The sequence below is a fragment of the Camelus ferus genome, chromosome 5 (genome assembly GCF_009834535.1).
Source record: "Camelus ferus isolate YT-003-E chromosome 5, BCGSAC_Cfer_1.0, whole genome shotgun sequence".
In the NCBI taxonomy this organism is placed as follows: Eukaryota; Metazoa; Chordata; class Mammalia; order Artiodactyla; family Camelidae; genus Camelus; species Camelus ferus.
The window spans coordinates 64,283,294-64,306,218 of NC_045700.1; the positions used below are offsets into that span (position 1 = coordinate 64,283,294).

The 22,925-nt window shown below is 35.3% G+C and overlaps 1 protein-coding gene across 10 annotated transcripts in view; it reads right to left on the minus strand.

The window, feature by feature from the left end:
- The window catches only part of UNC80 (unc-80 homolog, NALCN channel complex subunit), a 190,476-nt gene that overhangs the window by 102,244 nt on the left and 65,307 nt on the right, over positions 1–22,925 (minus strand). For all 10 annotated transcript variants that reach the window (XM_032479957.1, XM_032479961.1, XM_032479955.1 and 7 more), the window contains exons 23-25: positions 7,495–7,707; positions 3,927–4,062; positions 1,060–1,193 (exon numbers count right to left, since the gene is read on the minus strand). In XM_032479957.1, coding sequence (XP_032335848.1) covers positions 1,060–1,193; positions 3,927–4,062; positions 7,495–7,707 — 483 coding nt within the window. The remainder of the gene's footprint in view (positions 1–1,059; positions 1,194–3,926; positions 4,063–7,494; positions 7,708–22,925) is intronic.

Consider the following 22,925-nt stretch of genomic DNA (forward strand, 5'->3'; position numbering starts at 1 on the left):
TTACCTATAAGTATTTCCATTTTATGTTTTAGAGTGTGAGGAAACAGGCTGTCCAGACATGGGAAAACTGGAGTTAGAGAGGCACTTCTCAGGAATACCAGAGCACTGATTCTTCTGTTCCCCCAGGACGGGGGTTCAGCCTTCTTCACATAGAGTTTGGTTAAAAAAGCAAGAGAGCTGGTGGATTGTAAAATTCACCTAAATGAAGGCATGTAGATTGTTGGTATGACAATTTTTCTGGAAGAGCAGTGTAAGTCTTGTGTCAAGTTGGAAAAAAAAAAAGAATTTCTCTGGTTCCTCAGCTCTGGCTGTGATGAAGAACCACTGGAAACTCTGTGCCCCCTGGAGAACTAGGGGCCAAGGAGAATGGGCTCTAAGGTGTGCCCCTGTCCCACACGCTCTGCGAAGACCCCTGGCTCTTGTTAGAATTTGTATCCTAAGTTACACAAATCAGGCCCTGATGATACAGGGTTGTGTGTATGTGTGTGTGTGCGCCTGTGTGTGTGTGTGTGTGTGTGTTTCTGTGTATGTATGCGCATGAGAACATGTGATTCTTTTCTGCCCACCCGCATCCATAGGAAATGCTGCAGGACTAACACACGTTTGGAGATATTTGCATGCTAAACACGTAAGTCTTTTCACCTATAATTGAAATGAGAAAACTCATTGGAAGCACATTTCTACGTGGATTTTTGAGTAGTTATTATGAAGAAAAAAATCTGTCAGTGATTTCTGGAGAATGCTGGCCATAAAACTCCTTATAGTTTGTGAAGCAAAAACACCTAGAGGTTCTTAGACATTCTTAGGATAACTAACTGACAATGATTGATCCAACATTTTACCCAGTGGTGCTATCTTTAGAGATTTCAAGGTCAATTATAGGTTTTTTTTTAATAGAGAAAAAAGATTTTTCTTTTTATGTATGAAAATCCCTTGGTTGAATTTTTAAACTCTATGATACATTTGGCCATTGGAGATTTGAGGAAATTGTGAATCCTCAAAACCTGGCCACGTGGCTAGACTCTCCAATTAGGCTGATCATCAATATGTTTTGCTTACCACCAGAGGCTCAGTGCGTGGTCTGGGCAGGCAAGAAAAGGTCTCTCGCAGGAAGGTGGTAATCTCCAGGAGAAGCTGGCATGCTGCCATCTTCAATGCAAAGGGGCAGCCACATTTGGAGGGGTTCACAGTGCCTAAAGAATGAAAGAGTTCTTTTATAAGTAAATAAACCAATAAAACATAGAGAGAGGCACGGTTTGATGGACATAGCTACACATGTGTAAAATCAAATTGCATATGAGAATGTTACCTCCACATGTCCAAAATGAAATTGCATATGAGGATGTTACCTATGCATGTTTAATTTACCTGGTCCCTTTAGCATAATCTATGCATTACCACACCCCTCTGTTTCCCTCCTTTGCAATTCTATAAGGAATGCCTCAGTATTAAAATATCAGTCATTAAGAACTAAATTGTTCTCCTCAAGGCATCAGAGAGTAACAAAATGCAGCTCCACTAAACTGGAAAGCCTTTTAATGAAAACAGAAATAGAAACCAGTCTTGCCAGATTTTCACATTGTTGATCAATCAGATTTAGACAAGGTACAGGGCTGTCAACTAGATTTGGAACTACTAGATTTGGTACTTCCTTGGTCACCTGTATAATACAGCCTATACAAGTTAGCCTGTCATATTAAGGAATAGCTGTACTAGAATATGCAGATATGCTCCTTTGCTTTGAAGAAGACCAGTCTTTGAATGAGTTGCATCTACCATAGACCAACTAATGGGTTTTGCTCTAAAGGGAGATGATGGCCAAAGTGACACTATAGAGACTTTTTAAAATCCTCACAATTAGTTCTCAGATACATGACATCCCAAATCATGGAGAAATATATTGATTACTTATCAGTGTTCAGAAAACAAAACCAAAGTCACGCCTCTCATAAAAGAAAGAAAATAGTTATCTATTTCCAATGAATCAAGTTACCAAGCAATCACTGTATCACTGCATATTAACATTCCTAAAAACATTTCTAAAATGTTTCCTCTGTATTTGGCTTCCTTAACTGAATATTATATATAATTCATGGTTTATATTGATAGTGGGTGGAAATGATAGTCCTTCTGAAGATATCTGCCTATTGCTCCCCAATGAAAATCATTATGTTTTCTACAGAGGTAATATGTGGCTGAGGATACTGCCACTTATTAAGAATGGAAAACACTAATTCCTCAAGAATTTCCAGACTGATAATTTGCTTACACCATGATTATTTTTTAAACGCAAAGTGAGCTATGTATTGACTTGAAAGGAGAACTAAAGCAGACATTCCAATCTTATACTCAGTGAAGGCTACATGACTCTAGAAATTGCCTAGGTGTGCAAATGTTTTTAAAAAATAATTGAATACTAGATATTCAGTATAAACTTCTAATGCTGTCCTTTTAATCCTGAGGTTATCATTTAGATACTTCTTGTCAGTCCTTGGTCTTAGTCCAGGATCTCTCATTACTATCATCTGAAATATTCTGTTACAAGGATTGAGTTATACATAATCTCACCAAAAAGCTAACATAACAGGCATACCATATTGGCCAATGATCCTTATGTGGTCTCATGGAGATGCGAGACCATTCTGGTCTATGAAGATACATCCATCTAATGTTGCTTTGTCTCCTCTCTGTTCTAAAGGACCCCAGGAGATCCAGGGCAGCTTCGGAATTCTTCTGACAGGCACTCACTAGGTTCTGGGATTGCTGGATAATCCTCAACTCTTCCTATAAATCAGACCCAATTCTATGAGTCATTCTAGGATAGCTGAGACTCCTGTGAACTTGAGGGAATCTTTGGGGCCAACTTCCATCATTAGATTAAAAAGGCTAATGTCAGAATTTGGTGTTTTGTCAATAGCTAAGTCAAAAAGATTTTCTCTGACATGATAAGGGCTGAGAAAAACCAAAATATGAAAAAATGCAAAAAAAAAGTATTGGTATGAAAGTGGAAAAAAACCAATACATTTTCTTTGATTATTATTTAATTCTGTTCAATATTACACTGTAGACATCCTTTTACATTTCATGCTTATAAGGATGAAGTAGGTTTGGCATCACTTAACTAAGAACAATCCTTAAGACATAATCAGGGTCTTAGTTTCAAACCATTAAAGAAGGGTAAAAGGAAGAGGTTTCACTGTCTTCCTTAGATAATGATACTAATTCTATAACCATGTTGGAATTTGATGCTCCACAAAAGGCAGTGGTACACATACACACAAGTTTGTATGGTATAGAACACACATATGCACAGAATGGTGTTGAGAAGGATGCCCAGGAATCTCCTTGTCTCTATTCTTCTATGATGGGGCTCAATTATAATTCTAATAAATAAGTATAGTACATCAGACATTCACAGTTTTAACAACTGAATCTTAATATTTCAATTCCATGTTAAATACTGTAATATTCTCTGATTAAATATTTCAATATTTTAGTGATTTGGGAAGCTTTTCATTCAATTTTATTTGCTCTAATCCTTTTTAATCTCTAAGAGCAACAATAAAACACAAAAACCTGACCAAACCTCTTCCGGGACAGTAATTTTCCATAACTATGTTTTCTCAGAGAGACCTAAAACTAATCTTTGCATAATATTAAGAGTCAGAGACTACAACACAATGGATGTTCCATATTGCCTGCAACTCTTTGCTCCCGTCTACAGTCTTCTCTTTCTGGTCCTTGCTCTCTCCTTGTGTGGCTTTATGCACATGCTTCACATCCATGCACAGGGAATAGGGGAGAAGGTGCAGTGGGGAGACATGGGAAGGTGGTAAGAATATGAAAGAGGAAAGAGAAATATTACGTGCTCCTAAAGCAGAGGTTCTTACAAGCAGGGGTTCTTGTAGTAAAGGGAGTCTCCTTACTGTCATCTAAAAAGTCTTCCTCCTCATCCTCCTTTCTCAGTCTCCTCTTGGTCTCCTCATCATAAATGAGACCCAGCAGGTTGGCTGGGCTCTCACTCTCCCCATGGCACAGCTCATTCAATCGGACGCCAATTGCCTACCGTGGGAAGAGAAAGAATGAAACAGCACAAGGCATGTCAGACTGTAAAATAGGCTCTCACATTACAGAGGTCATAAGCCACCAATTAATGGGAATCATTTCCAGGATAATCCCCCTTTGTATGCCACAGTGTTGTCACCACCACGTTCCCCAACGTGGAAACCCCGAGAGGGAAGGCGCTGATGCTGTCTCCAAGGTCAGTTAGTCTGAAGACTTGCGGGAGCTGGAATGATATTTTTTTATTCTCATACAAATTTTTTCCTGAAAATATTTTCATTCACTCAAAGGTCATTTATTTTATAGGTCTCAAATAAAGGAGTATGCAGTTATTTTTAACGAGGGATTTTGTTGCAGTAAAAAAAAAAGTCAGCTCCTCGGTGTTCCTGATTAGGCTATTTTATGAGAAAGGTACTGTCATGCTAATGAGTTTAGAGTCTAGCATGGGTTCTGGTACTGCAGTTTTATTTGTATCTGTCATTAAGTACACGATAAATGGCTTTCTTTGTTCCCCCCTCATGATACACTATGAATTAGAAAAAAATACTAGCTGTTCTTCTGAGAGCATACCCGACATCACATTAGAAATATGACTTTCAGATAACTCAGCACATGGGCAACATAGGCTTTTACAAGAAATTCACAAAACTAGTACTTGCTATCTATTTTTCTGAATCATCATGCATGGATTGTTGTCTGATTCACCAACAGGAATTTTCCAAAAGAAGAGACAAAATATATTACCTCTATCTAATGCCTTTTACGTTCCAATTACATACTCTATGCAACAAAAGAAGAGACACATTCTTAGGAAGGAGAGTCAAAAAGTTAAAATGAGCACTGAACTTGGAGTTCGACAGTTTTGGTACTCTGCATTAATAAGGACAGAGTTCCAGCTAATTTTTTTTCTTTCTTCCTGTATCATCCTTTCCAAATATTTGGAAAAGTCACCAAATTCTGGGCATGTCAGAAATTAGACACACTACTAGAAACTCACAAAGATATGTTCAGAACTCTTTAAATAAAAACACAAGTTGTTTGAATGTCTTGGCTATCTGAAAACAAAGAGGTCTTCTAAAACTATAGAATTAAGGGAGGAGTAACAAAAACCACATCAATGAGTTCTCTTTTTTTTTTTTTCTTTTTTTAAGGGGGGGGAGGTAATTAGGTTTATTTATTTATTTTTAGAGGAGGAACTGGTAAAAAAAAAAAAACCACATCAATGAGAAAGAAAGCACTGTAAAAAGATATTGCAGCATCCTAAAATGTTAGCTGCTTACCTGAGAAGTTTTAAGCAAACAAAACAAAACAAAAACAAAAACCACCACCTTAACAAAAAGCCTTCTCCTGATGCTACTATTTTGAAAATCCTCTGTAAAGAAGAAGACATGAAATTCTGAGTCTGGAGTGGAGCCAGTAAACTTAACAGTGAGATTCAAAGGGGAAAAAATTTTACATTGATCCTTCCAGAATGCTGATACTAAGCAATTTAAGTTAAACCCACAGTTTGTAAAGCTTAAAAGGCTGCTCAAAAAATGAACTTGTTTGGGATAATACTAAATATCCAAATAATAATTTAGAGCTCTGTATCTCTTCCAAGACTAGAAGAATGCCTTGGGGATATGTTTATTCCTCCTTCATTCATCAAATATTTATTAGGTAATTTGTTAGGTATTAAATAAAACATAAAGTTGAATAAATTGTTATAGTACATCAGTATCTTTGTTTAATGTGCCCTAGTAGATTATAAACCCTCATAAAGAAGGATCACTGTTTGGCAATTATGAAAGTTAGAAACTTTGGAAGACTCGCTCGAGATTGATCAGCAACCTTGAACTGGGGTTCAAACACTGGACGTCTGTCTCTGTCTTTTGCTGTTTCCCTAAACGAGCTGACAATCTGACTGGAGAGGTAATGACGTATCAAAATAACACATTAAGTGGTAAAAGAAACTGAAAGCACTTTCTTGGTCTAGAAGAAGGAGAGATTAGATTCATTTCAGAGAATCATATAAAGTCTCATGGCTGCAGATTGAAGAATCAGTGTTTGCTCTAACAGGGAAGGGGAAGAGAGGATATTCCAGATGGAGAATTCCAAAAGATCTGTCTTCAGGGAAATGCACTGATGTGTCCAGACACTGACAAATAAGCCACTCAGTTGAAGCAACATTTTGTGAGAGGAAATAACGTGGCTGAGGGCTTGGAAAGGTAGATTGGGACCACATCCAACAGTTCTTGAAGTTGGACTTCACTTTGCATTCTGAAGAAGGATGGAAGGTAGCTTTTGAGTGCGGAGAACCCTCATCACTCTTCTGAGGGAAACTGTACTAGCTGCTAGAAATACGCAAACCATATATCCTGCTTTCAAAAATTAATGTAGTAACTTATTATTACTGAGTATCTCTTAAATGCAAAAGATTTGAGATAAATGTTCTTTAGATATATTAGCTCATTTGACCTCATCATCCATAATCTTGGCGTGATTTGAGCAAAGGTTGTGGAGAGAGCGGCAATGCCAGGCTAAGCAATTTGGGTTTTATCCCAAGGGAAAAGGAGGGCCACTGAAGCATTATAACTGAATTAAGAAACACAGTCTGATTTGCATTTTAGGCTAATTACTGTGACAGCAGTTTGGAGAATGAATTGGAGGGAGCAAGTCTGGAGGCTGGGAGATAAGTATGAGTGTTCTGGTTTTTGATGGGCTATGACATTGGGAGATCATTTTACTGGCAGTGTGTAGGATGGGTCAGATGAGGGAAGACTGAGGGGAGGAGACCAAATAGGGAAACACTTTAGTCACACAGATGAGAAGTAACAAAGATCTGACCTAAAGGGCATCAGTGACATGGAAGAGGGGGAATCAATAAGGGAAGGAGGTTTAGAACGTGTTCAAAGGCTGTCATCTTAGATAATGGTGGTACCATCAATAAGAATAGGAAGTTCAAGATGGGTTGCAGATGGGGATGTGTTTAAACGGAGAGAAAGATTTTATTTTGCTTCGATTCATTTCAGGACATTAAGTGAATGCCTCCAAAGTACAGTTGGCAATGCTGGTCAGAGTTCTGGGAAGTGCTTTGGATAGAGAAGTGTGTGCCACTGGCATACAGGTAAAAGTTGAGAATACAGGAATAAATGTAATCCTAGTGGAAATTATATGGGAAGGAATGATGCGATCCTGAAAATGTCTGAATCTGTAGGGAGGAAAGAGACAGAGGACCAGGAAAGAAGGCAGAAGAGATAATAATGTCTAACTTTGTAGATTTATTGGGAATATTAAACAAATTAAGTTTATTTGCCCCGAAAACGTTTTGTTCCGTTCCTGGTACATAACAGATATTCCATAAATTGTCTCGCAAACAAACGGACAAACATAAACACAAAATTTCTTCACTTCACCCAGCCTAATTTCTATAGAAGAAAATCAAAAGCTCACGTCTCCCCATTGGTAGAAGAGCTTGGCAGCATTCCACTGCAGCTTCTGGTTCCGCTTGTTGCCCACAATGGGAGATCGTCCCCTGGAGAGGCCTTTCTTGGTGATATTCACATGATGTCCTTTCATCCACTCTGGCCAGTTGCCACGGTTGCAGCGGTGAACAAAACGGGCACATTCCAGGAAAAGCGCTGCTCTGGCGACCACAGGCGCTTCCTGAGTAGGGTTGTTAAGGAAAGAGTAATGTGGGATTAATGAACAGTAAATTGACCTTAAAGGGAATGACCATGTGCTCGTTGTTTATCTGAGTCTCCGTATTTTGATTTAGTTTGGCCATATTTCCCAGTGTAGTGTTAGCATGGTTAAAATAGTAGTGGGAAATCTGGAAAATGAATCCACGATGGCAAATTTGGGTGTTGAAAAATTAGACATTTTAAGTAGGTTTCTGTGTTTAGTTTCCGCCTTTTGAAGAATCTCAAGTAATTTCATGACTCTATTGCAAATTTAAGAGGCAGCTGGGATTTCTGTGTGAGAGTGAAATAAATTTTAATAAGAAGGCTTTAAATATGAAGCTTTTTTTAAACCTAAAATTAACGTGATGCAAACACATATTCAATTTCTAAAACTAGTATTATGTCAACCAAAGGTGTCAGGAGGGATCTTGTTCAAACAATAATCTGTCATCTAGGACCATCCACAAGCTCCAAGAAGTGCAACTCCTCCCTCATTTTGGCTAGTAAGAGAAGGAAGAGCTTATTAAATTAGGTTGAGTTGTGAGAGAAAACAGAATAAAATAGGACCTGAAATGGATAAATAAATAAATATGTATGTATGTATGTTGAATTAGTCTTTTCCCTCAATTTCTCATAAACAATAGGCCAAATTCTGCTTTAATAGGCATGGTTTTAACTGCAAATGCTTGACAAAGAGGAAATTGCTTAATTGATAAGTGAAAAACAGAGCATTTCTTCAGGAAAATAAAAACATGGCTCCATTTTGTCATGTCAAGATGTATTTGAAAAAAAATACAAGAAGCAACTTGTAGTTGATACCCAGAAACATCTACTGAACTTTTCATAAGCCAAAAAAATAATTAATGGAAGGAATATAAAGTTTTCCATAGAAGGTCAACAGGTCACAAAAAATACATACTTCAAAAATTCACTTATGCCAGTTAAAAAAAATATAGAGTACAGGTTGCTTAGTAACCACATGTTTTCAAATTAAAATGGTTTTCATCATTGCAAGCAATAGCATTCTTAACAACGCATTGATCCATAATGTTAGAATAAGGGCTAATCTATAGAGAATATCAATTATGTGTCAATTAGGTACTTTTTTGCCAGTTAGTTTTTATGAATTGTAATTCTTAGTTATCATAACAACCCTGTGAAACAATATCTTCTTTTTAATATTTTTAAAAATGAGGTATAATTTTCCACTATCATATAGCTGGGAAGAAGTGGACAGGATTCAATCTCAGATCTGTGCTAGTTCCTCTTTGGTATCTACATGGTCTTAATTTATACTCATATAAACCTTGGTAAAAGATGGTTCCTAGAATGCATGTAGAAAGTCATTGGGACATTAGTGTCATGTAATATTATTTTCTACAGTGCAAATATATAATCACATAATTTTCCCATTTAAAATATATTATAGGCTCAGTCATCAGTGAATAATAATACCTGACCTTTGTTATTTTGTTCATCTCTCTTTCTATTCCTGTCTCAAGTGCTCTATAGTCCAATTATGTCAAACTGGTTAGTCTCTCAAATATGGCATCTCCTACCTTTACATGTGTTGTTTCCATGACTTGCAGAGCCTTTAAGATCCTTGTCTATCCGGCAAATTCCCACTTTTAAGATTCAGTTTAGTTACCTCCTCTAAGAAGCCTTCCTTAATCCCATCCCTCTTCAGGCAGAGTTGGTTACTTCCTACTGTTGAGTGCCACAGTATCTCAGACACACTGGATTATTCAAGTAAGTTTGCCCATTAAACATTTCTCATTGTCTACAACTTAAATGAAACCATCAAGAACTCCCAAAATACATTTATTTATGTAGGGACTTAATTTTACAAAGCATATAATGTCTTGCCATGACATATAAAGTTAATCTATGTGAAAAGGCAGAAGACAAGATAAACACAATGGTGAGAATTTATCATTAATACAAGATGGACACTGATGATGAGAAACCATCATCAACTGTACTGGCGCCAAAACTTGGTAGCAGGTCACAGGGATAGAAAGATTTCAGATTGCAAAGGATCAAATGAGTTTCTGCATCAAAACTACCATTATTATGGTGCCATAACATACAAACTAAATATTTGCACTTTTTTCTTGTATTAAATATTTTACTAAACATCTCAGATATGTTAATTTGTGTCTAGAAAAGGCTGGAACATCTATGTCTAAAAATGAATGCCAGTCTGGAGGGCAAGGCTAGTGCTGTGGATTTTTTCTTAGTCTGCCACATTTGACACATTTTTAATATAAAGCAATGAGATTCATTGTTTAATTACAGGAAGACAGAAACAACATGGAGTAGCATCATGTTATGAACCCTGGCTCCTTCACAATGAACAAGGGTAAAACTTCTAACTCAAATCTATGGGGCAGATAGGTCTTTTTTTTTTTTTTTTTTTTTTATTGCCCTTAACTATTAGATGGCACTGAGAGGACTAATAGAAGATGAGTGAAAAGTCCAAATTGTGCTATGTGGGGTTTCCTATGTAGATTGGCTAGCCTTCTTTAGAAAATACGTTTTTATTTGTTTAGGAAGCTCAAGGCGTTTTGAATGAAAAGCAATTTCGATTCTCTGCTCTCAAAAACTTCCTATGATAAAACCCAAATATTATCCTATTGGCCCTAAGAAATCCTAACATAAGTTAGGAAATGGAATTGAGATCAATATGAAAATAATTCCCATTAATTAACTATACAGCACAACATTAAAGGGAGGGTGGGTTATTATTTGATAAATTTGATCCATGTAAATTGCCAAACCTAGTAACTTTTGGAAATATCACTGTCCAAATTAAGAGACAATGATATAGAGTAACTCAAATATTGCTCTTTTATTTTAAGGCTCATGAACCCGGTAGATGAAAGCAGGCTTGGGAATCCTACAGTCAAGATGGCACTGGGTACTAGCAATTTCTGGGGTATTGTGGTGTGTATATTACTGTACAGACAATGGAGGGAGTTGTGGTGCAAAGCCGAGGATTCAACTGTACATCCCAGGAGAAGATACTTAGCAACAAGCACTGATATCACACTGTGTGTGAAAAAGCATTCAAGGCATTCTAGTGAGGGTGTGGCTATAAGGGGAATTATTCTCCTTATAAGTTCCTGTCAAAGTGTAGTTTAGAAAGTATTGATTTTAGGAGGAGGGTTATGTTATATCTTAGACAAAGGATTCTTTCTGGACATAAAGGAAAGTCAGTTGGTGGAGCTCTTTCGATGGAGCTTACCTCTTAAGGCTCAGTGCAACCTGACGAAGTAGCAAAAAATGGAGGCATGACAGAATGGATAGGGATGGATTCACGTCACAGAGAAACACAGCACAAATGGAGAAAAATGAATCAGAAGAATGCTGCATGGATGAAGAGAATTACAGAGTATCACAGGCATAGTTAAAAGTGAACTTCTAAACAAAATTTGATACCATGGGTATATCACAGAGAACTTTGCAGATGGTCCTGATAAAAAACCAGGCATATTTAAATTATTTCTTATTAATACTGTCTGCCCGATCACCTTTTTGTTCCATAATGCCACAGAGCGTCTTCAGTTTCACTATGTCATAGCTTCATAGTTCCCTGACAGGCAAGAATCAATTTTAACTGAGAAGACAAAGTATTACATTGAACCACATGAAATCTCTAAGTTTGAAGGTCAAAAAAGAGTAGAACATTACCAATTTCATATGGTTCAACCTTATATAAGGTATTCTCTGCAATGCTACAGAGCCATCTAGTTAAAATGACAAAATGCCATACATTATGCAGCATGGATTTCTCTAACACTCTACAGCTAGAAAACTTCAAGCATCAGGCTACTTTTCCTTGACTTCCTTTGTCACTTTTTTCTGCATTTCATAAGATCGTCATGTATATTGAATGTTTCCTTTATGAAAGTAAAGTAGAGAACTAGAATACTAATTCAAACAGCTGTGCTTTATTTTGCCTGGGGACCTAGAAAATATTGTTGATGGCTAATTGAAGGTTATAATTGCAATTCATTCCTTTCCCTGAAGGACTATATCTAAACTTAATAAGAAGAAACCCTGACTGATCTTGAAAACGCATAACAACACAGGACAGCAACTAACTGTTTCTAAAGACTGAATAGTTTATGTTGGCCCCTGGGTAGTTATATAATACTTTATTGCCTTACAATAAAATATAAAGCTCTTGCTGGTGCAAGATACCTATTTATTTAAAACCAATGGGAATAAGCATTTATTGTGGGTCTTACTGTGCAGTGCAACCTCGCTTGCTAGAGGGCATGTGCTTGTGAGTCAGTATTTATTACTTAGCTTGTATTGAATTCTCTGCCTGACTGAGATCATTAAGTAACCCCTGCCCATTTCTACAGTAGCTGTGGGCAACTGAAATGATTCAGTGTCAGGCTAGAGGCAGGCATTACTATTTAGTACACAGTCTGGATGGGTAGTCATTTTAACACTTACTCAGATCATGCTAATATTTTGGGTAAGTGTTTTAAAAACCAAATGAAGACTCCTGTTTCTGACAATATGATGGATTAAGTGTGAAGACAAACTTCTTTTGGTTTAGATACCTAAAAATGCTGGATAAAATAGCCAAAATTTTTTCACATTATTTTTGCTTTTGTTTCTAACAGGAGATAGATCATTGGAGAGTAGAAATTACAAGGAAGTGCAATTCTCGGTTGAAGGTAGGGGGAGAGATGTGAGATAGTGTAGGAATATTTGCTCCAAGTGTTTCTATTGACTATGGCAAGACCACTAGGTTCCAGTAGAATGGGAGATCGGGCCATACATTCTAATATAATGCTACTATTCCAGGTGAGAGCCACCTTCAGCACATGAAAAACAGAACTATCTGCCCCACAGAAGTAGGCATGCACAACTAGGCTTGGCTCTGGGTAGAACAGAAAAAAGAAAAAGAAAAAAAAGTCTTAAATGAGAATTCCTAATCAAAATTGAACATTCTCATATCAGTTTCAACTAGAATGTGCACTATTTCCATGTTCCTTGCCCCCAAAAAATGTTTTAAAAATGATCTTGGGTTGGTGATGTTCCTAGGTGCCTGAGAAAAGAAATGGAAATCCTCTCTGGAGGAATACTTTAAATCAGGGCTTCTCAAATCTTCAAACTTGAGTATGCATAAGAGTCACTTGGGAATATGGATAAAATAGATCCTTTGGCCCCATTCTCAGAGATTCTGATTCAGATCTGCTGCAGGGCCTGAAAATTTGTATCTCTAGCAAGCTCACAGGTGATGCTAATACTGCTGATTCACTGAATAATACTCCTAACACAGGTCTTAAAGAATTTACACAGATAAAGTTTCAAGGAGTTAAGCTCACATTAAAAATACATTTTAAAAATCCACCATGAGTAAGAGTCAGCAGAAACAACACAGTGCAGAATCAGACCCGCAAAGACTGCAATTATTGAATCACAGAATATCCATGCATTTAAAGATTAATGTATTAAAAGTAGAAGAAGTTAGATTATTAAAGTTGACCAGGCAGTTTTAAAACAAGGATTAAATAGAACTTTTATAAATAAAAATGTAGTACTTGAAATTTAAAACTCAATAGATAGATTAAAATACAGATTAGATCAAGTTTTTTCAACTTCAGCACTATTGACTGTTTTGGCCAGGTAATTCTTTTTTGTGAAGGGTACACTATGTATTATGAGATGTTTATCAGCATCTTTGTTATCCATCAACTGGATGCAAATAGTAATCCCCAGGTTGTGACAATCAAAAATTCCTCCAGACATTGCCAAATGTCCCCTGGTAGGCAAAATTATCTCTGGTTAAGAATTATGGGATTAGACATAACTGAAAAGGGAAAAAGCAAAATGGAAGATATACCTCAGAAAATTATCCAAGATACAGCATAGGAAGAGACAAAGAAATGAAAAATATGAAAGAGGGGTTGTCAAAAACAGAGGATAAACTGAGAAGATCTACCATTCATCTTTTCAATTTGTAGAAGTAAAGATTAGAGAAAATGCAAAAGATACAATCTTTGAAGAGAAAATAGTTGAATAATTTTCAGAGTGGATGTAATATGCCAATACATGATTCAGGGACTTAATAAACCTCAAATCAGAGAAACAGGCTAGAAACATTTTAGTGAAATTGCAAATTATCAACAATAACAAAAAGATATTAAAAGCAGCTAGAAGAAGGGATTACAGGAGACAGATTACCTGTAAAGGAATGACTATTAAACCAGACGAGAAGGGAATAACATCTTTGAAGTATAGAAAGAAAATGTTAGCCTATAATTATAATTCTATCAAAGTTACCTTTCAATGAGTAGAGAAAAATAAAGACATCTTCAAGTAAACTGTAGCTGACAGAGCTACATCCAGTTGATCATCACCAAAGAAACATTTGAAAGGTTTCTTTCAGAAGAAAGACATAGACCTTAGAAGGGAGTGTCTGAGATGCAAGGAGAAATGGTTAGCAAAGACCATGCTAAGATTTAAGGCAAATATTAAAATAGTTCTCCTAAAGAAATCAATAAAAATAATGTCTACTTTGCCAATGTTAAAACAAGAACAAAATAGAACTCAATCTTGAAAAATAGTTGGGGTTAAAGCCTTCTACAGTCTTTTAATGTTTGAAAGAAGAGTAAAGATAACCATTAGTTTTAGACTTCATTTAGTTAATATGTATGTAATTTTTAAAAATATAAGAATAATATAATAATTTCCAAACTAACCAAGGAAAATGAGTAAAACAAAGCTAAACAAAATTAAAGCAAGAGAAATAAAACACAATCCAACACAATTTGAAAGAAGGCATGAAGTGGAAATAAGAACACACAATAGTGAAAAAATATGATAAATAGGTAGAAGAGGACAGAAATAAATCTTTATCAGTAATCATAATCTGTGTGTAAATGTTCTAAATTTTCTAGGGGAAAAAGATGTTTAAAACAGTATAAAAATTTAAATATTCACTTTTTATAAGAGATATACCTAAAACACAAAGATGTAGAAAAGTTGAAAGAATTGGCAAAAAGACATACCAGGCCAATGCTAACCTAATAAAATTGTTTCAGCTGCATTAGTAATAAAGAAAAATATATCTTATATATATCAGAAATAAACTGGGTCACTAGGTAGTGATAAAAGATTTATAGCACCAGATACACGTCACACTTCTAAACTATCTACCTCTAAATAAATAAACAAAAATTGGTGAAACCACAAGTATACATGGCCAAATTTGTCATCATAGTGGAGATTTTAACGTAATAGTAATTGACAGATTAAGCAGTGAAGGAAAAAAAATAAGGATATAGAAGATGTGAATATAAAGCACTATACCTGGATGGACTAGAGGCTATTATGCTAAGGGAAACAAGTTAGACAGAGAAAGACAAATACTGCATGATTTCACTGATACATGGAACCTGAAAACAAACCAAAAAATGAACAAACAAAACAAAACAGAAACAGACTCATAGATAGAGATAACAAACTGGTGGTTGCCAGAGGTGGGGCTGGGGTGGATGGGGGAGATAGGGAGTTGGGTTTGGGTGAAATAGGTGAAGGGGATTAAAAGGTCCAAATCTCCAGTTATAAAATAAATAAGTCACAAGAATATAATGTACAAAATAAGGAATACTGTCAATAATATTGTAATAACTTTGTATGGTGACAGATGGCTACTAGACTTATGGTGAACAGTTCATAGTACATATAAATGCCTAATCACCTTGTTGTACACATGGAACTAATATAATATTGTAGGTCAACTATACTTCAATTCAAAAAAAAGAAAAAAAGGAAAGAAAAGCTACTATGTGTGCCCAACAATTAGGTAATGCACATTCTTTTCAACCACACATGGAACATTTATGAAAATTAATAATGCTCTGGTTCATAAAGCAAGTCTAAATTAATTCCAAAGAATCAGTATCTGAAAATGAAGTTAGAACTCAATAACAAATAGATAGCTAACAAAACCCTGGAATTTATAAAATGAAACACACAGATATTTAAATAACTCATGGAAAAGGAAATTATTAAAGGAATTAAAAAGGAGTTAAATTATAACAAAAATACTACCTGTCAAAATGTATGGCATATAGTTAAAGTAGTACTTGGTGGGAAATTAATAGCTAAAAGCTCAGTTTTGAACAAAAAAATAAAATTATGAACTGAGCAATCAACTAATAAGCTAAAGAATAGTACAATGAATTAAAAGCAAGATGAAGGAAATAATAAAAATAAGAGCAGAAATTAATGAATTAGAAACAAAGATACAATAGAGAGAATCAACAAAGTCACTAAAAAAGACTAATGAAATTGACAGACATCTGGCAAGCATAATCAAGGGCGAAAAAGAAAACAATTTTAGGAATAAAAACAGATAAAATAACCACAGATGCTGCAAAGATTAAGAACTAATAAGAAAATGTGATGATCAATTTTAGGTTAATAAACATGAAAATGTAGGTAAAACTGACAAATTACTAAAAAAATTATAATTACTTAGACTCAGGAAGAAACAGAACTTTTGAATAATCAATTCAGATCTGAGTTTCAATTTGAATTTTAATTATATCTAAATTTATCTGTGGACTCCATGTAATTCCAAGAATAACTCAAAGGATTTTCATGGAAACTGACAAGCTAACTATAAAATTCACATAGAAGAACAAAAAGCCAGGAATAGCCTAGGTGATGTTCAAAATCTGAGCTATTAAGACAGAGTAGATTAACTCATAGTTCACAGGGAATGGAACAGAAAAAAACTGAGAATCACATCCGTGTATGTAGGAAACCTGACACATGATTAAGATGGCATTGCACATCAGACAATAAAGTATGAATTGGTCGATGTATTAAGGTAGGATAATTTTTCTCATATAAAGAAAGGAAATAAAGAAAACAAATTCCTATTTTATATCATTCACACAGTAAACTCTAATTAAAGACTTAAATGTGAAATGCAAACTTTAGTAGAAGTTTTAGAGGAAAATGTAAGATGCATTTACTACCTTGGAATTTCTTTAAAAGACATGAGAGAAAATTTTGATGATTTAAATTACTTTAAATTAAAATTTTCTCTTCATTAAAATACAGCATAAAGAAACTAAACCAAACAAGATATTCCCTAGGGACACAAACTCAAGTAGTACAATAAAGAAAGCACAGGAAAGATTAAAACAAAGTTTCAAGACAGTAGCGTCGTCTGGGAGGTAGGGGTGAGTGACTAGGGAGGGGGAGAGAGGGGACTGCAAAGAAACTGGAAATGTCCTATTTATTTTTTTCTTTAAACCCTGCATATTTATGACATATATTCTTTATGCTACATTTAATAGTTAGAATTTTTTAATTCAATAATATAGGAGTACCACTAGAATTAAGTGAATAATTTGATAATTTAGTTTTGGTTATTACTGGATTATTTCAACTTTCCTTATGATTCAAAAGAGAATACAGTATTATTTTGCTTTAATTGTTCCTTGTATGCACATATTCCAATCTCCCTGAAAAAAAAGCTAATTTCCACTGATCACCAAGTAGTCTTGTGATGCTAAGCCCCAATACAGGTTAAATTGGATGCAATAAACCAGAAAGTATGGCTATATGGTAACCAAGTATCTCATTTTTTACCCCAGGAGAGTTCTAGTTTATGTCTATTTAACTGGTACCATTGCTAGCACCCCCTTTGATTCTCAAAAATGTCCCAGTTTGGATAAAAATTATATAACCATTTCTCCTAATGCTGTCTATTTGTGAAGTTACATGGTTTAACATGAATTAGGTTTTCCCCATCCACAGACTAGGGAGAAGTCTATAATCCCACTGATTCTCTTATACTCGTAGAATTGTTCCTAAAGCAACCTGACGTCATTATAAGTGTTATTCATGCTAATACATTACCAGTAAATTAGATATCACTATGTCTGTACATGTTTCATATTCAATTGGATGAAAAAGGATAGATTATTTCACCTGAAATATATAGAAAACAAACAGAAGTGACTTTTGTTCGAATTGTTTAACTTTTCTATCTTTGTGCTTGTATATTATGTGAACCTAAAGATGAAAGGAGTCCTTTCTAAAATATGTCTTTTTAAAAATGCCTTACGGGCACATTTATTAAATGTGTACTAAAAAGAAAGGGTGTGAGGAGCTGCTATGCTGAACTGAAAACTAAACTAATTATCCCTTCATAATCGTGGCAAAAATGACCAGAGGATTGTTTAAAACAAACAAGACTGGCAAGACTGAACACTGATATTTCTAGTATTTCTTTCATTTAATAATACTTTTTAATACTGAAGAAAGTTGTAAACTCAAAAAAAATCACATTTTAATTTGATGATTAAGGCAACAAAACAATGAAAACTGTCCTGAAATAAACTTACATCATAATGCAAACATTGTATTTAAGCTGCAGTTACAAAATGAATGAGACATCCAACAAAAGAAACAATAAAAGAGAGATGGAAGAAATTGTTGGACTGGAATATGATGATGAGCTGAACACATTCATTTCTCCCCTCGTCTCCCAAATTCTATCTGATGAAATGGCAGAATCTATGCCTATGTCTGTATCTGTATCTACATCCATATCTGAATCAATATCTGCATTTGTGTATCTGTCTGACATCTATATCCACCTACCTATCATCAATCTATCTATGTCATTTATATCTATACTTAATTCTATATCTATATCTATTTCTATTTTCATATTTCTATCTCTATTTACACACACACACATATGACTAAAACCACAAATGCACTGGAAAACATATAAAACATTTAAAAGTGAAGCATGTCTGAAAGTCAGGAAGCAGATGAGAACAGACATTAAGTGAAACCAAATGCAGCAGATACAGAAGCTAACAATACAGTTAATAGAAGGATCTGTGAAAGTTAGAGAGCACTCTTGAGGAGCTCCTGACCCAAATCCACAGGCATGGAAAACTGCAGTTCCCACACCTGTGCAAATGACAGCAAACATAGAACGCTACTTTGATTCAAACACATCGGACGTGCAGCTACATTTTCCTTCCTCTCAGTCCACTTGCCAGCATACACCAATGACTTCAGTTCCTTCACTTTTCTATACCTGAGAAACTAAGTTTAAGTGTGCCCTTATTTGGGGACCATTTTCTGGCTTGACCCTTTTCTCTCATATCAACAAATAAGATGATGAATATGAAGGGGCTTTATAAACTATGACATATAATGAAAATGTTACTTTTGTTATCTTCTACCATCACCCCTGCCACCATTGCCACTGCCATCACCACCACCGTGACTACCATCACCACCATCATCACCTATCCCTTTTATTCAACCAGCCAGGTCTACTTGGATTTTCTCTCTTTGTCTCCTTTAAATCTTCACTGATTCTGACCTCTGGACACTCCTTGGCCTTAACCTAGAATCAAAGACGCTCAGATATGAAAGCAGCTCATACTAACCACTCACCTCTTGAGTCCTCCTGTATACTTATCCCCATTGAATCCAGAGCAATAACAAAGAACTCATTACTTCCCAATGTATCTACTTCATCATTGGACATCTATATTGATCAGAAAATACCTCTTTGCTTCAAGGCTCAAAGACACTGCTTATAAGCATCAAACCTCCTTTATTTTACATCTTCCCATGAAATTAATAAGATTGAAGGGGATAGGATACAGCTCAAGTGGTAGAGTGTATGCTTAGCATGCACGAGGTCCTGGGTTCAATCCCCAGTATCTCCACTAAAAATAAACAAATAATAAACAAACAAACAAACAAGCCTACTTACCCCTCCCAAATTTAATAAAACTATCTTAAAAAAAGAAATTAGTAAGATTGAGAAGGTCAAGCAGGGCCAGAGAAGGTTCTACAGGAAAGGAAGAAAGGAGAATCTAGTGGTCTGGTAACTATCTGGCCATAGTTTTATTTTGGGGAAGTAAAACAAATTTAAAGTTTTCTATGGAATTCAGCCCAACTTAATGGTAGGAGTCAAGCTACAATCAGGAATAGAGTGTATTTATATTAGGAAATCCCACATATCACATCTCCTTGGAAACTCTAAGCATTATAGCAGTTCAAAATCATATAGGTGGTACCATCTGATGAGAGGGAATGAAATCTCAACACTCAAGAAACTGATTAAAGTATTCATCAATATTCCTTTTATAATAATCTCCTTTCAGAAACCAGTATTAATTTGTTCTACTGGGATTATTTTTTTAATCTCCAAACATGTATTTCTCATTTCATGACAAGCCTCCTGTTTCTTCCGTGCCCACATGTCTTATATTAATCTTAAAGTTTTCTATTTCTATTTCCTTATGTTGTTATATCATCAATAAAGGTTAATGAAATTATTCCAATTATTTTATTAGAGAGTCCCTTTTGCCAGTGATAATACATTAATTGAGATTGTGTTCTTTTCATTTTTAGTTTCATGGATGGGTTTTGGGGGGTTGTCCATGAAACTTCTGATAGTATAAGGCTCAATTTTGTCTATAAATGCACTTCTCTCCATAGCTTTCATTCAATTCTGAAAGAGTTTATGTCCCCAGAATACTAAAAATCACTGCTTTAGAGGGAGAATGTGTGGTGTGAATCTTCAAAATTAAAAATCCTCTGTATTTTTCTATTATGAATTCATGAATTCATGTGACCGTTTTTCAAGATTCAAATGCTTTTGGACCATTAGAAATCATTCACAGTCTTCTTTATTATGGAGATCATATACATCTAAGTGCATTTTCAATGTATCAAGGGATATTTTGATTTACCTAAATAATTTTTTTTACAGAAAAAAAGTATACGATATTGCTAAAAGAGTCCTGAATAGAATCAGACGATTCTGCTCTGAGCCCAGTTTTTGCTTTGACTGGCTTACATGACCTTGAGCAAAGTATGAATGAAAAGACTGGCTTGATGGAGTCCATTGCATGATGTGCGTTGATGTGGAGATTTCACTCAGGATCTCTGAAAGAATGGGACTGAGACTTCCCAGTGAGGGAAGGACAATCTGTCACCTCTGTCATCAGGTGCTTATTTCACTGATCATTGTCCAAATACTATTATCCTATCATTTTCCAATTTGTATGGCCAGCTGTACCTCTTTCTCTGAATTTTTCAACAATAAGTTGAAATAACATGATTCATTATTACTGTTTTCCTTACATTCAGGCAGTTGCTTGAGAAATTTAATGTCTCACTTGTCTCAAAATTTTCCAAACTATCTGTGACTTTAGGGTTGAGACAAAGATGGACCTGATAGCACTGAAGTTTGGAACTATCCAGAAAGATCTAACGCACAACTGCTATTGTGTATTTAACAGTTGTTCAGCTAGTTTCTGTCATCTACACTTTCTTAATCACATTTAAACTAACAGGCATAAAATATAGAATTTATTACTTTTTATGTTTTAAAGTTCTTATAGCGACTTCACATAATTTTTTTCATGAGTGAGTCAACATGGTGAAGTACAAATCTTAGGATCTCTGAAGACAAACCTGGGTTCTAACCTGGCTCTATTCTTTCTAGCTTTGAGCCCTGGCCCATTGGTCTTTCTGAGATTTAATTTTCCTTTTTTTTGAAAACATAGTAGGGACACAATAAATGTTAAATCATTAGTTTATCAACCATAGAATGCTGTATACACCAAGTCTGGAAAATGGATCACTATACAAATATCATCTTCACAAGGAAAGTTGCAAAACAGGTGAAGCTCTCTAGCTCTTTGAGGTCTGTTGTGTTATCATTAACAGTTAGCACCATGCCTGGCACACAGGAAGCCTTCCATAGACATTGGTTGAGTTAATTAATCAATTATTATACGGTGAGTATCTTACAAGTCTCACTGACTTCAGGCTTTCAAATTCTACCACCCTTTCCATTTGATGTATTTGTATGTAGAGAACTGCTCTTCCCCCATGACTACACCTAGTCCCAAATTACTAACTACTCAGGGAGGGAACCAAGGAGGGGCTCCGCTCAGCATTACTGCTCTCTCACTATCACTCTGTTATCCCAATGCTTCCTTCTGTTCCCTAATCAAAGTCTACTGCTTCCACTGCTATTAACAACATGATATTTCATACCTCGCTAACACTTTTTAATCATTGCAAATCTGACAGTAAAAATATAGAAATTTATAGTTATTTTAATGAGCACTTCTTTAGTGCAAATACAATGGGACATACTTCATTGGCTTTATATTTTCAGTGAAATGTTGATGTACTTACTCATTTTTTAAATGTTCAATTGTTTGCCCTTTCCTTATTCATTTGTTACATTAATTTATTCTAATCTGTTCCTTTTGGGATAGATCAAGATGTGATTAAGAAGAGCCACGTATGACTCAAAGGAGTGACAGGCTAGTTACCACTTTCCCACTTAGAAAATGAGAAATTGGCTCCTTGCCTCTCAGCTCCCTTGCTTAAGACAGGTATCTCCTTGTTCTTTGTCTGTCTGCCACCAGCCTCAGCTCTCCTGGAGACTTGTGACTCTCTACATTTTATAGTCATGGTAGCATATATCAATACACATTAAATATTTTGGAATTTACAAAAATATTTGCAAAAGCCAATACTCAGGAATGGGAAACTGACTGAACAATCTTATATAACCACAAATCATCATTTTGGGTGATTACAGTGGTATTTCAGGCTTCAGTGAAGCTACTTCCCTTGCTGGTCACTAAATATCCTAACAGCAAAAATGATAAATGTCACAGAAAAATGTCATGAATTATATTACAAGGTTTGGCACGATTTTACAAGGTAAAATATGAGTGGCCAGTGGTCATATACTCATGTTTTGTAAAAAAGGATCATTTTACAGACAGGCTTAAATTTTTTTGTTGTAAAAATGTCAATTTTAGCTTTTCTTTTTTAAATGAGAAAATAAGAGACTTTTATTTCTTGATATTTACTTGGAATTTTGTACCCAGTATTTATGCAATGTATGAAGAGCTTATTAAACCAGAAGGTAAATAAAGGAAATTGAGAGACTGAGTTCAAAACTGACATCTGGGCCTTGTTTACTGGACAAAAATACTTTCTAAGCAAGATCTACTTTATACCCTTGAATCTCTTAAGTGTGTATAATGCCATACGATGTTTGAGATGTTTCTGCACAATTAATGTCAATTGATCCTTGTTTCATATTTTCCTTCCAATAATAGGTAATTAAACAAAGTCAGAGTTTAA